The sequence below is a fragment of the Theropithecus gelada genome, chromosome 13, assembly GCF_003255815.1.
Source record: "Theropithecus gelada isolate Dixy chromosome 13, Tgel_1.0, whole genome shotgun sequence".
Classification (NCBI taxonomy): Eukaryota; Metazoa; Chordata; class Mammalia; order Primates; family Cercopithecidae; genus Theropithecus; species Theropithecus gelada.
This window is the reverse complement of record NC_037681.1, coordinates 45,976,637-45,993,713: the sequence shown is the minus strand read 5'-3', so window position 1 is coordinate 45,993,713 and position 17,077 is coordinate 45,976,637. Positions and strand designations below refer to the sequence as shown.

The window sequence follows — 17,077 nt, the reverse complement described above, 5'->3', positions numbered from 1 at the left end:
TTTTTTTTTTTGAGACGGAGTCTTGCTCTGTCGCCCAGGCTGGAGTGCTGTGGCCGGATCTCAGCTCACTGCAAGCTCCGCCTCCCGGGTTCCCGCCATTCTCCTGCCTCAGCCTCCCGAGTAGCTGGGACTACAGGCGCCCACCACCTCGCCCGGCTAGTTTTTTGTATCTTTTAGTAGAGACGGGGTTTCACCGTTTTAGCCAGGATGGTCTCGATCTCCTGACCTCGTGATCCGCCCGTCTCGGCCTCCCAAAGTGCTGGGATTACAGGCTTGAGCCACCGCGCCCGGCCATTAGTCTTAATGGTTATAAATTTCTACTTAGGTAGGTAACTGTACCATTTTCTTCTTTTTCTTTGAGACTGTGTCTTGCTCTGTTGCTCAGGCTGGAGTGTGAAGGTGTGATCACAGCTCACTGCAGGCTCCATCTCCAAGGCTCAACTGATCCTCCCGCCTCAACCTTCTGGGTATCTGAGACTACAGGCATGTGCCAACAGGCCTGGCTAATTTTCTTGTTTTTTTGTAGCGATGGGTTCACACTATGGTGCCCAGGCTGGCTGGTCGCGAACTCCTGGGCTCAAGTGATCCTCCCACCTCGACCTCCCAAAGCGCTGGGATTACAGGTATGAACTACCGTGCCCGGCCAGTAACTATACCATTTTTAAAGAAAGACAATTCGGACTCTTCTTTTTGTAATTGTAATCCTTATACCCTTTTTTTGACCTAGTGTACTGGTTAGGGCCGCAGATATTATATTGAAAAGTAGGAAGGAAGGCTGGGCACAGTGGCTCATGCCTGTAATCCCAGCACTTTGGGAGGCTGAGGTGAGTAGATCATGAGGTCAGGAGTTTGAGACCATCCTGGCTAACATGGTGAAACCCTGTCTCTACTAAAAATACAAAAAAATTACCTGGATGTGCTAGCGGGTGCTATAGTCCCAGCTACTTGGGAGGCTGAGGCAGGAGAATGGTGTGAACCCGGGAGGCGGAGCTTGCAGTGAACAGAGATCACGCCATCGCACTGTAGCCTGGGCAACAGAGCGAGACTCCGACTCAAAAAAAAAAAAAAGAAAAGTAGGAAGGATAGCAGGGGCATCCTTGCCTTGTTTTTTATTTTCATGGGAATGTTTCTAGTATTTCTATTATTTCTCTATTTCTAATATTTCACTTTTAAGTGTGATGATTGCTACAGGTTAACCTGATAAAGGTGAAGGAAGTAATATGTCCTAATTTGCCAGGAATCATTATCATTATTTTCTTAAGTCATAACTGAATATTGAATTTTTTTTTTTTTTTTTTTTTGAGATGGAGTCTCGCTCTGTCGCCCAGGCTGGAGTGCAGTGGTACGATCTCGGCTCACTGCAAGCTCCGCCTCCTGGGTTCACACCATTCTCCTGCCTCAGCCTCCTGAGTAGCTGGGACTACAGGCGCCTGCCACCACGCCCCGCTGATTTTTTTGTATTTTTAGTAGAGACGGGGTTTCACCGTGTTAGCCAGGATGGTCTCGATCTCCTGACCTCGTGATCTGCCCGCCTCGGCCTCCCAAAGTGTTGGGATTACAGGCGTGAGCCACTGTGCCCAGCCTTGAATATTGGATTTTATCAGATGTTCTCTGCTTCCCTTGAGAGGAATGTATTTCCTCTTCACTCTGTTCATACAGTGCTGGGGCCAGCCATCTTTTTCTTAAAGAGCCAGAAAGTAAATATTTTAGGATTTGCAGGCTGTATGATGAGTTCTTTGTCAAGCTACTCAACTCTGCCATTGTAGCATAAAAGCAGTCGTAATAATTTATTGATTTAAATAGTTTTATGTTTTTTTAACTTAGCGTTCAGAATATTTCCTTTTGGAGCTCTTTTTGAAAAAAATAATTGTAACGTTTAGATTCAGGGGGTACATGTGCAGATTTGTTACATAGTTTGTATTTTTCAACCTTGTGTTACCTTTACTGTTATGACTTTATATAATGTCCTTAAGCCTTTATGTTTTTAGACAGTATTTTTACATTTTCTGTTATGAACAGCAATGAAATTAGTTTATTCTTTCTTTGCTTAATATTTTCTCTTTTAGACTCTAAGCAACATGAGAATAAGGATCACATCTGTTTTTCATGGTGGTGCCTCGATAAATATTTGTTAACAGAAGAATGGAATATATTCCATAGAAATAAATGGGTAGTTTATGATTCTTACATAATATAAAATCCCTAAGAAAAATGAAAGGTGACGGGTGAGAAGAGTGATCCTCAACTCTGGTGCTAAAGCGAAAGTTCTCCAGTTGATTGTGCAGAGTACTTGATACCAGACCTCCAATGCTCAGAGATTCTGATTTTATTTTGTCTTTTCTAAAGTTTGGCAATTTTATTGGCAAAGGACTGACTTTTAGCTTTATTGATCCTCTTTGTGTATCTTTGTTCTCTGCCTCATTTGTGCTATTTTCATCTTCCTATTTAGGCAATTCTGTTATTTTTCTAACAACTTATGTTGGGTTACTAAGGCCATTTGTTTTCAGCCTTTTTTTTCTTATGTAAGCATTTAAGAATAAACTTTCCTGTGATTGTTTTTTTGCATCCCAAGTGTTCTGATATTTACTATTTTTCATGATCAGTTCTCTATATCCTCTAATTTTTATTATTAATTACTTAGAAATATCTTTTTATTGATTGGTTGGTTGGTTGATTGACTGATTGATAGAGACAGGGTATTGCTGTGTTGCCCAGGCTGGTCTTGAGCTCCGAAGCTCAAGCGATCCTCCCACCTTGGCCTCCCAAAGTGCTGGGATTACAAGTGTGGGCCACCACACCCGACTGGAGTATCTTTTTAAATTTGAAAGTAAATGTTTTAGTGAAAAAAACCTGTATAGCTTAATTGGGATTTGGGTCAGGAAATGAGGGAAGATCTGGAATCTTTGAATTTGTTAATTGATGTTTTGTGTTTTTTCCAAATATTCCATGAGTACTTGAAAATAATGTGTATGATTTCTGCATTATTTAGATGAAGCTTGTTGTATATTTCATTAAAATCTTTTTTGTCCTTGGTGATTTGATTGCTTGATCTTAATCACTGAAAGATGTTAAATATTTCTGCTTTGATCAAGAGTGTTAAATTTTTCTCTGTACTTTTGTTAGCTTTCGAAACTTTAATTCTTGAATGCATGCACCTTTAAAATGTTATGTCTACCTAGGAAAGTGAATCCTTTATCCTTATATAGTTACCCTCTTTTTCTAGTAATGCTTTTGATGCATTTAAGTCTATTTTGTAGCATATTGATAGAGCTAATGCTGGCTTGCTTTCAGTTAGCATACTTAGTACAGTATGTATCTTTTCATTCTTTTACTTAAAAAATTTCTTAATTCTTACGTTTTTGTCTCTTATAAGTAGCATAAGCTAGAATGTTTTTTAAAAAAACAATATGACAGTCTTTGCCTTGTCACTGAAGAGTTTATTTTGTCTAGCTTTTAAGAGTCAAATTCTGTAAAATATTTGAAGAGGTTTATTTGAAGCTAAATGTAGTGACCATGGCCCGTGACAGAGCCCTCGGGAGGTCCTGAGACCTCCCAGGATGGTCGGGGTGCAGCTTGGTTTTATACATTTTAAGGAGGCATGAGACTAAAATCAAACATATTTAAGAAACATATTGGTTTGGTCCAGAAAGGCAGAACAACTTGAAGGGGTCGGGGGATTCTAGCTTATAGGTAGATTTAAAAGTTTTCTGGTTAAAAATTGGTTGAATTTATCCAAAGACCTGGGATCAATAGAAAGGAATGTCTGGATTGCAATAAGAGGTTGTGGAGACCAAAGTTTTCTCACACAGATGAAGCCTCCTGGTAGCAGACTGCAGAGAAAACAGGTTGTAATATGTTTCTTTTTGCTTTTTTTTTTTTTTTGAGACGGAGTCTCACTCTGTCACCCAGGCTGGAGTGCAATGGCGCGATCTCGGCTCACTGCAATCTCCACCTCCTGGTTTCAAGCAATTCTCCTGTCTCAGCCTCCCAAGTAGCTGGGATTATAGGCGGCTGCCACTATGCCTGGCTAATTTTTGTATTTTTAGTAGAGATTGGGTTTCACCATGTTGGTCAGGCTGGTCTCAAATTCCTGACCTCAGGTAATCCATCCGCCTCGGCCTCCCAAAGTGCTGGGATTACAGCATGAGCCACTGTGCTCGGCCAATATGTTTCTTATTAGGCTTAAAGTCTGTGTTGTTATTAATGCCTGAGAGGTACGGTGAGGCATGATCCCAACTTCCTATCATGGCCTGAAACAGTCTCCCAGGTTAAATTGTAAAAGAGCCCAGGCTGAGGAGGAAGTTCTTTCAGATGGTTGGGGGGCCTTAGAGTTTTATTTTTGGTTTACATATTCATCATATTTTATGCTTCAATTTTGTCCTTTTTTTGATGTGTTTCTTCCTTCTTTCCCCGTCTTAGAGGAACTGAGCTTGCTTTCTTCCTTCCATCCCATTGTTTCCCTCTACTTGGTTGTGAGTTATATGTTTTTCTGTTCTTTATCCTGGAAATACTGACATCAATTAAAATATAGCTTATCAATATTTGTAACTTTTTTCAAATATGAGGGTATTGGAATATTTTTGGGTACCCCTTAATGAAATTTATACCATTTTTAGTATTATCTTTTTTAAGGGCCAGGCGCAGTGGCTCATGCCTGTAATTCCAGTACTTTGGGAGGCCGAGGCAGGTGGATTGCTTGAGCCTAGAAGTTTGAGACCAGCCTGGGCAACATGGCGAAACCCTGTCTCTAGAAAAGTACAAAAATTAGCCGGGTGTGGTGGCATGTTTTTGTAGTCCCAGCTACTTGGGAGGCTGATAGGTGGAAGGATTGCTTGAGCCTGGGAAGTCAACGTTACAGTGAGCTGAGATTGTGAAACTGTACTCTAATGCCAGGGTGAGTGAGACCCTGTTTAAAAAAAAGAAAAAAGATACCTTTTTTATCCTACATATTAGATTTTGTTATTATTTTGTATAATCTAATCCATTTAGTTATTTCTTTCTTTTTTTTTCTTTTTTCTTCTTTTTTTGAGATGGAGTCTTACTCTGTCGCCCAGGCTGGAGTGCAATATCTCAATCTCAGCTCAAGCAGTTCTCGTGCCTCATTCTCTCACACGCATGCACCACCACAACCCAGCTAATTTTTGTATTACTAATAGAGATGGGGTTTCGCTAAGTTGGCCAGCCAGGTCTCAAACTCCTGACCTCAAGTGATCTGCTCACCTCAGCCTCCCAACGTGCTGGGATTACAAGCGTGAGCCACTGTGTCCGGCCATTTAGTTACCACTTCTTTGCTTGGCTGTTATTCTTATTTTTGTTAAATTCAGATAAATGTAGATCTAAATCAAGGTGGAGAAAGGCTTGTGCCCTCAGCATTTCCCTTTGTGGGATGCTTTCTCTTTTTTTCCTAGTTCACCCACTGAGAGAGTCATCCTTACAGTGTTCAGTGGTCTTGGTTGTATTTATATCTTCCTCTCTGATGGGACCTCTGGCCTCCTCTCTGTCCCCCAGGGTTTTTATTCTTACTGCAAAGAAAAAGATAACGAAATCATTTGTGTTAGTTATTTGGACTAATAATCTGTTGAAAAATTTCTTACTTCTTACTTTGTTATTTTTGATGTAGAATTTTGCTTTGTCGCCCAGGCTGGAGTGCAATGGTACAATCCCGGCCCACTGAAGCCTCCGCTTTCGCCTCCAGGGTTCAAGTGATTATCCTGTCTCTTGAGTAGCTGGGATTACAGGTGCTCACCACCACGCCCAGCTAATTTTTGTATTTTTAGTAGAGATGGGATTTCACCATGTTGGCCAGGCTGGTCTCGAATTCCTGACCTCAGGTGATTCAGCTGCTTTGGCCTCCCAAAGTACTGGGATTACAGGCATGAGCTACCACACCCAGCCAAAAATTTTTTCAATCATAAATGGTTGTGAAAAATTTCAGACAATTTAACATTAGATTACACTTACATCTTCTAGCTCTATAATCTCTTCTCCCTTCTTCCTTTTTTCTTCCTCATTCCTCCTCTCCCCATTTGCATTGCTTTTTAAACAAAATACATTTACTTCCTGTGTCTTCCATGGATTTGTTACAGGAAAGGGGTCCCGTTCCAAACCCCGAGAGAGGGTTCTTGGATCTCGCGCAAGAAAGAATTCTTGGCACATCCATAAAGTGAAAGCAAGTTTATTAAGAAAGTAGAGGAATAGGCCGGGCGCGGTGGCTCAAGCCTGTAATCCCAGCACTTTGGGAGGCCGAGACGGGCGGATCATGAGATCAGGAGATTGCGACCATCCTGCCTAACACGGTGAAACCCCGTCTCTATTAAAAATACAAAAAATTAGCTGGGCGTGGTGGTGGGCGCCTGTAGTCCCAGCTACTCGGGAGGCTGAGGCAGAAAAATGGCGTGAACCAGGGAGGTGGAGTTTGCAGTGAGCCAAGATCGAACCACTCCAGCCTGGGAGACAGAGCGAGACTCTGTCTCAAAAAAAAAAAAAAAGGGCTGCTGGTTGCCCGTTTTTATGGTTGTTTCTTGACGATGCTAAACAAGAGGTGAGTTATTCATGCCTCCCTTTTTTAGACTATATAGAATAACTTCCTGACGTTGCCATGTCATCTGTAAACTGTCATGGCCCTGGTGGGAGTGTAGCAGTGAGGATGACCAGAGGTCACTCTTCTCACCATCTTGGTTTTGGTGGGTTTTAGCCAGCTTCTTTACTGCAACCCGTTTTATCAGCAAGGTCTTTATGACCAGTATCTTGTGCTAACCTCTTATCTCATCCTGTGACTTAGAATGCCTTAAACATCTGGGAATGCAGCCCAGCCGTCTTGGCCACATTTTACCCAGCCCCTAGGTAGGATGAGGTTGCTCTGGTTCAGATACCTCTGACAGATTGGCTGAGCACCTCCCTCAAATCCCATGGCTTCCTGGAACACAGTGTGGAGTCCTCTGCCCTACCTGAAGAATCCTAAAAGCATGGGTGTGTTATACACAGAATACTAAAAGGAGGTGGCTTCTCCACTACTTGATTGTCCTCCTCTGTCAGTTTTCTTTGCTAACGTCCAAAATTGTATCTACAGTTTGTCTAACCTTTTCATTTTGTATATTTTTAAGAGAAAGTAGATGAGAGTTTTTTGCACTAGCAACACAACTTCCCAATTTTAACGTATTTATTCACTCAGTAACTATTTCAGGTGCTAGTTTTATTGTGTTCTAGTTAGCATTGAACAGTGAACAGAAACAACAACAAATGGTCTTTGCCTTCATGTAACTTCGTTTCCTGGAAGTGGCAGTGCAGTAGGAGCCACATGGGGGAAGCACTGGGGTCCAGGAGGGATCTGGGAGAAGCCATGCCCAGGATGAGTTGGTCTGAGGAGGTGAAGGAAAGACTGGGGCGGCCGCACTTGTGAAGGCCCCGAGATGAGACAGCTGAGTGCAGTTGGGTGATTCTGTGCAGTCCAGACTGATTGGAGTTGGTTGTGAGGTGAAATTTGAAGAGTGTGCCTGAGCCGTACCTTTTGTTGAGCTGGGTAGTACTGTGTTGTGTTTCTTGAACCTAACTTGATTATAAAACTCTACTGGGGCCAGGCATGGTGGCTCACACCTGTAATCCCAGCACTTTTGGAAGCTGAGGCAGTTGAGATTGCTTGAGGTCAGGAGTTCGAGACCAGCCCGACCAACATGGTGAAACCCCGTCTCTACTAAAAATACAAAATTAGTCAGGTGTGGTGGCACACACCTGTAATCCCAGCTACTCAGGAGGCTGAGGCAGGAGCATTGCTTGAACCTGGGTGGTGGAGGTTGCAGTGAGCCGAGCTCACGCCACTTCACTCCAACCTGGGTGACAGAGTGAGACTCTGTCTGAAAACAAAAACAAAACCCAAAAACACTCTGTTGGGGCACTTGTTGAAAATGAAGATTCCAGGCCAGGCATGGTGGCTCACGCCTGTAATCTCAGCACTTTGGAAGGGCAAGGGAGGCAAATCCATTGAGTTCAGGAGTTCAAGACCAGCCTGGGCAACATAGTGAAACCCCATCTCTGTAAAAAATACAAAAATTAGCTGGGTGTGGTGGCACACACCTGTGGTCCCGGCTACTCGGGAGGCTGAGGTGAATCATCTGAGCCTGAGAGGTCAAACCTGCAGTGAACCGAGATCACGCCACTGCACTCCAGCCTGGGCAACGTGGTGAGACCCTGTCTGGGGAAAAAAAAAAAAAAGTGTCCCAGGGTTTCTCGCTGGAGATTTTGTTTCAGGAAGTTTATCTGCAGTGGGACCTGGAATTTTATACATTAGCATAGTGTCATGCAGTGCTTATGATCAGATGATACTAATTAAACCCTGGAATCATATGATCTTCACTATGATTGGAGTTAGCAGATTTAGCCTCATATCCTGCCGCCTTCTCTCAATACACACACACACACACGTGCACAGGCATGCCAAATTGGCTGTTTCTTATCTCACTTTTATTATTTATATCTTTTTACTCATAAAAAGACTTTGAAGTTGATCTGGTTTCTACATTTGTCATTTTTCTAAAACTTTTCCCTTGTCTGGAAATCAAAGGAATATTTGCAGTGCACTAAAATCTCATCTGAGGTTGCGTTTGTCTTCAACATTTTAACAGAGTAGAGCTGTATCCTTTTTCATGAAAGCATAATTACACAAAATATAGGAAGCTGTCAGTGGGAATCAGCTTTGGGCCAATATCTCAAATAAGAAGTATTTTAGTAGTTGTGGAGTTTTGCAAGGAGTAGTTGCCAGGCATGGTCGGCTTATGCCTGTAATCCCAGCTACTCAGGATGCTGAAGTCGGAGGATCACTTGAGCTCAGGAGTTTGAGATCAGCCTTAAAATAAAATAAAAGCTATCCTTTGAGGCACTAGATGAGGACTTTCCTTCTAAGAAAAGAGGAAAGATGATTGCTCCAGAAAAAGGTAGACATATGGGAGGTTTTAGAACCTGATTAGTAGAATATTGGCACAATATAATTTTAATAAGATTCTAAGGCTATTGTTTGTATCTAACTATTTACACATTATTTTGGGATTTGCAGTGCTATTAGATTTCTAAAACACTGTTGTGGCATGGCTCCCTAGAGTTTCTGAATTGTGTGCCATCCTATTAATCTCTATATCTTTTTTCCACTGGGCTTTAGGGTGATGTATGTTCATAAGGAACAATGGCAAAGGAAAGCAGAGTGACCCTTGATTATTATTTTTTTTTTTTTTGAAACGGAGTCTCGCTCTGTCACCCAGGCTGGAGTGCAGTGGTGAGATCTTGGCTCACTGCAAGCTCTGCCTCCTGAGTTCACGCCATTCTCTGGCCTCAGCCTCCCAAGTAGCTGGGATTACAGGTGCCCGCCACCACACCGGGCTAACTTTTTTGTATTTTTTAGTAGAGACGGGGTTTCACTGTGTTAGCCAGGATGGTTTCGATCTCCTGACCTCGTGATCGCCCGCCTCAGCCTCCCAAAGTGCTGGGATTACAGGCGTGAGCCACCACTCCCAGCCGACCCTTGATTCTTGACTGTACCTGAAACTTCAGTGTAGAGATTTCTGGCAAACTTGGCTGGAACATATGGAGCTTACATTTTCCCAAAGTATTACAGTTATCTTTGGACTTCTGTGATATTTGCTGTATTTCATCTTTTGCGGTACCCAAATCTGTCACTGCACTGGAGAGTGAGTCTGAAGAGAGGCAGTTAGTTACATCAGGTGCACTGACTTTTTCCTATAGTTACTTTTCCATGAGCAAACATGGCCTAGTAATTGCCTTGCAGTCTGATCAATCATTAGTAACCTTTCTGTTCATCTGTTGGGGATGGAGCTTTCCTTTCCTAGTTGTTCACATTTGTTTTCTTAGTATTTCCCATAAAAATATTTCACAGAAATAAATATCTAGACATTAAAACTACTCATGGTAATGTAATGACAGGTTATGTATTGAATGCCCTTGAATCTTTGTCACCATTCTTTCTTTAAATCATTAGTTTTTTACTAATTAATATTTAATGGTTCCAATTTAGGTTGAGATAGTGATATATTAAGAAGCTAAATAGTAAAAGAAAACAGAACTGAATAAATTTAACAAAGGAAGTATAAAACTTATACTCTGAATATTACAGAGCATTGTTGAAAGAAATTAAGGAAGACCTAAATAAATGAAAAGACATTCTGTGTTGATGGATTGGAGGACTTATTAATATTATTTATAAGATTGCAGTATTCCCTAAATTGACCTACAGACTCAATGCAGTCCTCGTAAAAATCCCAACTGGCTTTTTTGAATGAATGGGCTGATCCTAAAATTCATAAGGAAATTCAAATGACCCAGAATACCCAAAACAATCTTGAAAATGACGAACAAACTTGGAGGACTCACTTTCTAATTTTAGAACTTAACTACAAAGCTACAGATTCAGATTGTGTGCCACTGGCACACAATCAACGAGATAGAATTGAAAGTCTGGAATTAAACCCATGTATCTGGTCAGTTAATTTTTTGACAAGGGTGGCAGAATCACTCAATGAGGAAAGAATAGTCTTTTGAACAAATGGTGCTGGGACAACTGGATATTCACATGCAAAGGAATGCATTTGGACCCCTATCTCGCACCATATTATAAATTAACGCAAAATGGATTTTAGACCTAAATGTAAGATTTAAAACTGTAAAACTCTTAGAAGAAAACATACCTATACATCTTGACTTTGAATTAGGCAAAGCCATCTTGGACCTGAAACCAAAAGCACAAATGACAAAAGAAAAAGAATAGATAGGCCAGGCACGGTGGCTCATGCCTGCCTCTCAGCAGGCTTTGGGAGGCCAAGGCAGGCGGATCACCTGAGGTCACGAGTTCGAGACTAGCCTGGCCAACACGACAAAATCCCGTCCCTACTAAAAGTACGAAAGTTAGCCAGGTGTGGTGGCACGTGCCTGTAATCCCAGCTGCTCAGGAGGCTGAGGCAGGAGAATCGCTTGAACCTGGGAGGCGCAGGTTGAAGTGAGCTGAGATCATGCCACTGCACTCCAGCCTGGGCGACAAGAGCGAGACTCCCTCTCAAAAAAAAAAAAGATAAATGGGACTTTATCAAAATGATAAAGATTTATGCTTCAGTGGACACCACTAAGAACAAGAAGTGACAGCCCACAGAATGGGAGAAAATATTTTGTTAATCATGTATCTCACAAATGACTTGTATCTAGAGTATGTGAAGAACATTTACAACTCAATAATAAAAAGACAACCCAATTAAAATGTGGGCAGGGCTGGGTGCAGTGGCTCAAGCCAGTAATCCCAGCACTTTGGGAGGTTGAGGCAGGAGGATGACTTGAGCCCAGGAGTTCAAGAGCATCCTGGGCAACATAGTGAGATCCCATCTCTACAAAAAAAAAAAAATTAAAAATTAGCTGGGCATGGTAGGTAAAGTGTCTGCTGAGGGGAAGAGGTTTCTTTTTGGGATGATGAAAATGTTTTAAATTGATTGTGGTGATGATTACACAACTGTGTGTGTAGTAAACACTGAGTTGCACACTTTAAATGGGTGAGTTGTATGGAATGTGAATTATATTATAAATATCATATTTATATAATATAAAAATATATAATAATGTAATATATATAATATGTAATATATATAGATAGAGTCTTGCTCTGTTGCCCAGACTGGAGTGCAGTGGCACAGTCATGGTGCACTACAACCTTGAACTTTTGGGCTCAAGTGGTCCATTTCCCTCGGCCCCTAGAGCAGCTGGGACTACACATGGGTGCCACCTTGCTTGGCTCATTTAAAAAAAAAAAATTATTTTTGAGGCTGAGTCTTGCTCTGTTGCCTAGGCTGGAGTGCAGTGCAGTGGTGCGGTCTCAGCTCACTGCAACCCTCTGCCTTCTGGGTTTAAGTGATTCTCCTGCTTCAGCCTCCCAAGTAGCTGGGACTACAGGCAGGTGCCACCATGCCCAGCTAATTTTTTTTTTTTTTTTTTTTTTTTGAGACGGAGTCTTGCTCTGTCGCCAGGCTGGAGTGCAGTGTGGCATGATCTTGGCTCACTGCAACCTCCGCCTCCCAGGTTCAAGCGATTTCTCTGCCTCAGCCTCCCAAGTAGCTGGGGCTACAGATGCACGCCACCACACCCAGTCAATTTTTTGTATTTTAGTAGAGATGCAGTTTCACCATGTGGTCTCAATCTCCTGACCCCATGATCCACCTGCCTTGGCCTCCCAAAGGGCTGGGATTACAGGTGTGAGCCACTGCACCCGGCCTAGTTTTTGTATTTTTACCAGAGACAGGGTTTTGCCACGTTGGCCAGGCTGGTCTCGAACTCCTGACCTCAAGTGATCTGCCCTCCTCAGCCTCTCAAAGTGTTGAGATTACAGGTATGAGCTACCAAGCCTGGCCTAAATTTTTTTTCTGTAGAGATGGGGTCTGGCCTAAAATTTTTTTCTGGAGAGATGGAGTCTCTCAAAAAAAAGGCTGGTTTTAAACTGCTGGGCTCCAGTGATCCTCCTGCCTCAGCCCCCTGAACTACTGAGATCACAGTCATGAGCTACTACATCTAGACTTTGAATTATATTTTAATAAAGCTTTTACATTTAAAAAGAGAAAGTGGGACTGTATAATATATAGAGAGAGAGTGATAAATATTTTGTGAGAACCAGGTATCACCTGAGGAAATAATTTTAATCATGACATCAAGAGGAAGGTTGATTGAAGTGAGACTAAGATAAACCTTCACTTTTTGGTCAGTATACAAAAAACAAAAACCTGGAAAAATCCTTCCTTTAACTCCCCACCCCCCTCCCCCATACCATGTAATGAAAACAAATGAGAGATACCTGTAAATACTGATACAAGATAATTTGCGCCAGTTCTCTTTCCCCTTATTAAGTCAAAAGTTGCTGCCAGATTTTATAAAGGCAGGATAGGTGAAATAAATCTCACATGGGGGGGCCAACCCTATCTAAAGTGGCCTTAAAATTCAAGGAGACTTCATTTGCAGCAATTAAAATGAGAACAAAATGTGATTTATAGAGTCATGTATAATTTTAGGCTTTGTTCTAGTTACTCTGGCCATATATCGCTTACCCCTCAAACAATCATTAATTTTATTTATGCATTTTGTGGGTCTAGACTCAGAACAGCGTTCAGTGCTGATGTCTTGACTTTGCTTCATGATGCCTGAGGTCTCAGCAGAAGAAAAGGCTCAGGGCTTGAATCATTTGAAGGCTCACTCACCTGTGCGTTTGGCAATCGATGCTGGTTTGGTTGGTGGACTGAGTTCTTCCTACGATCCTCTCACTGTGGCCTCTCTACATCAGTCTGGGCTTTCTCACAGTATGGCATCTGGGCTCCCAGCGCAAGCATCTGGGAGAGCAAGAGCAGAGCAAGCTATGCCGTCTGTTATCATCTGTCTCCAGAAGACCTGCACTGTACTTCTGCCGCATTCTGTGCAGCGAGGCGGTCACAGTGTCCTGGTCAGATTCACGTGGAAGGAAAGAATCTCTAGATCTTGATGGAGAGGGACAACATACTAGAAGCACATAAAATACTGTTCTAGAAATACTATTGTGGGCGACCTTTTTTTTTTTTTTTAAGGAAAACACAGGCTGCCACAGACCCATAAGGGGACCTTACAGGCAGCCGGTCCATTTCCTCATTTCCCAGGTGAGGACACTTACGTGCAGAGGCACACCGCATGGCCACAGTCAAGGGGCATGACCACAGTCGTATTCTGTGGTTGGTCAGGCTGGGACAGAAATGCAGCTTTTCTGACTCTAGGCTTGGGTCTTTCTCATGATGCCACCCTACTCCCCTTTCCTAATCATGTAGTTCACTCACTCACCTCGTAAGTGTTCCTCTCCTTGGAGCTTTCTCTGATAAGCAGACAGGCTATCAGGAGCAAGACTAGCAGAGTTCCGGCACGTGCTGGGGATGCATGTGTTTCCTGTCCTTTTCTCCCTCCATTGTTTTAACTGACCCTAAGTTTTTAAACAGAAGAAGTCCTAGCTGATTGGTATACTATGGCAATACAGTAGAATGGAGTCACTTCCTAGCGTTTGGAAACTAAGTGGTAAATCTAGTTGAGCATTTCTGTTTGCCTTTTTTCAGGTGCTCAGAATTTTGATGTCATACGACTATCAACTTACAGAACAGCCTGCAAATTACGATTTGTACAAAAACGATGCAACCGTGAGTCATTTCTACTCATTTCTGTGATAGCTGGAGAGAGTTCTCAATATTAGAAAAGACTTTAATATCTTTTAGTTATATTGTGATACTAATTGAATTATTTTTTATCTAAAGTATTTATCAGGATGTAAGCTTTGTAATGGAAGAACTTGTCATTTTACTCCTTTGTCCCTCAAAATGTTTAACAAACAATCATGGAACTAGTTTTGAGGGTGCTGTAGTATTAATGTTCTTTAAATGGGAGAATCGATTTCTCTGTCACTTTTATTAAGGAAATGCTTTATACAAAATGTTTTATACAAAATTAATACAGTTTATCAGCTGCTGGAGGAAAAGTAAAACAATGTTTTTGATAAAGGTATAATTGGAATTGATTTTCTTGATTAAGCTTAATGTAACATGAATCAACCTTTTCTATAAATAATTGCTACCATGTGGATTATAAAATAAAGTGTGTGTCTGTGTATATGTATATGTATATGTATGTCTGTGTGTATATACGTAATCTTTCTTCTCTTTATTTCCACGAAGAAGAACTAGCTCATGACAGAATTATTTTACTTTTCTCATGTTTGTGTGTATCAGTGGAAAAAGTGTTTTATACAATGGAAAGAATATTAACCTTAGAATTGAAAAACCTTGGTTTTAGACCTGGTTTTGCCATTTATTATAAACAAGTAATCTTGGGCAAATTACATTACATCTGATAACTTCTACCCTACTTTGGGCCGGGCGCAGTGGCTCACGCCTGTAATCCCAGCACTTTGGGAGGCCGAGGGGGGCGGATCACGAGGTCAGGAGATTGAGACCAGCCTAGCTAACACAGTGAAACCCCGTCTCTACTAAAAATACAAAAAATAGCTGGGCGTGGTGGCGGGCGCCTGTAGTCCCTGCTACTCCGGAGGCTGAGGCAGGAGAATGGCGTGAACCCGGGAGGCAGAGCTGGCAGTGAGCTGAGATGACACCACTGCACTCTAGCCTGGGTGACAGAGTGACTCCGTCTCAAAAAAATATATAAAAAATAAAATAAAATAAAATAAAATAAAATTCTACCCTACTTTAAGTCTTACTCACAAATCTTAACTTAAAATTCTCTCTGAAGAATTTATCATGCCATCCTAGATCGAAGTGATGTTTCTTTCTTCAGTGGTTTCTCAAAGTATTATTTTTTACATTATGGGTTGTGACCCATTAATGCTTCTTGAAATCATTTTGATGGGCTGTAGCCAGAATTAAAAACATTTAATAGGAAAAAAAGGAAGAAAAATAAAATATTAGAATGCAGCTTGTGTGGTAAGGCTAAAACGTGTTCTAAAGGCTAAAACTTTTTAAAAAAAATATATCTAGATGTATGTATGTGTTTGTGTATGTGATGATTTAAATATATTTCTGTGATGATTTAAATATATTTATATGTCTAGATGTATATATGTGTTTGTGTGTGTATGTGTGTATGTGATGATTTAAATATATTTCTGTGCTTGCAGTCAGAAAGTTCGAAAACCGCTGCCGTAGAGCAACTCATTTTATAATTCTTCCCATAATTATTCTTGGGAAACAGTAGTCTACGTGTGGAGTGTTGAGAGCCTGAGTAGGCTAGTGGCATTAGTAATATAAAGTAAAAGATGGCGTTGTTCTAAAGGTTTTATTTTTTTTTAATAGGTTTTATTTTGTTACCTTTCACATAGGATTCTAGAGTTGATCTGAAAAAATTTTTGACAATGTATGGGATAAGTAATAGTCAGCTTTCAGCTTTTTCCATATGTACGTTCACTTGTTCCTTCTTTTTTTTTTGAGACAAAGTCTCGCTCTGTCGCCCAGGCTGGAGTGCAGTGGTGCGATCCCCGTTCACTGTAAGCTCCGCCTCCCGGGTTCACGGGGTTCACGCTATTCTCCTGCCTCAGCCACCCGAGTAGCTGGGACTACAGGTGCCCACCACCACGCCTGGCTATTTTTTTTTGTATTTTTAGTAGAGACGGGGTTTCACCGTGTTAGCCAGGATGATCTCGATCTCCTGACCTCGTGATCTGCCCGCCTCGGCCTCCCAAAGTGCTGGGATTACAGGCGTGAGCCACCACGCCCGGCCTTGTTCCTTCACTTTTTATTGAAAGGGTCAATAAACAGTCAATAAACAGAAGAAAATAAACAATTATCTTCACTGCTAAAGAGTCTTCTCATACTCATTCATTGAATATGAATATATTCATGAATCTGTACAAGTTTTTCCATGTGTATTTTCAATTGTTCCTTTACTTTTTATTGAAAGGGTCAGTAAACAGAAGAAAATAAACAATTTTCTTTACTGCTAAAGAGTCTTCCCATATTCATTCATTGAATATGAACATATTCATGAATCTGTATAAGAAATATTCTTGGCAGTGTCCATATATGAGAAGATCTGCTTTTTGACCCACTAGTGTTCCCCTGGTCTGTTTGTCTATCCTTCTACCAATACCAGACTGTTCTAATACCACACTGTTTCTTGTAGCAGTAACCACTATTAGAATTTAGTAAATCTAGGTGTCAGGCACGGCAAGTCTTCCTACTTTGCTCTGTTTTTCTTTTTAAGATTCTCTGGGACAGTCTTGTCTTTTTAACATTTGTTTTCATATAAACTTTAGAATCTGCTTGCCAATTTCTACTAAAACCAACAAAATAAAGAACTTTCCTGTGTTTTTTTTTCTTCATTTCTTTTTTCAAGTATAATTTACACACAGTAAAATTCCTCTTTTACTGTATGGTCCTGCAGAGATTTTGATTGGGATTGTATTGAATCTGTAAATCAAGTTGGGGAGAATTGACGTATTGCCAGTGTTGAGATTTCCTCCTATGAACGTGGGATATGTTCATCCCTAGAGCTATTTAGGTTTTTCATTTCTTTGTAGAGATATTGCACA

At 41.2% G+C, this 17,077-nt stretch overlaps 1 protein-coding gene across 25 annotated transcripts in view; it reads left to right on the top strand.

Moving 5' to 3' along the window:
• Positions 1–17,077, top strand: part of DTNB (dystrobrevin beta) — a 300,791-nt gene that overhangs the window by 30,144 nt on the left and 253,570 nt on the right. For all 25 annotated transcript variants that reach the window (XR_003115265.1, XM_025353993.1, XM_025354010.1 and 22 more), the window contains one exon: positions 14,100–14,180. Coding sequence is in view for 19 of the 25 variants with exons in the window: in XM_025353993.1 (XP_025209778.1) it covers positions 14,100–14,180 (81 nt within the window). In the remaining 6 variants the exon portion in view is untranslated. The remainder of the gene's footprint in view (positions 1–14,099; positions 14,181–17,077) is intronic.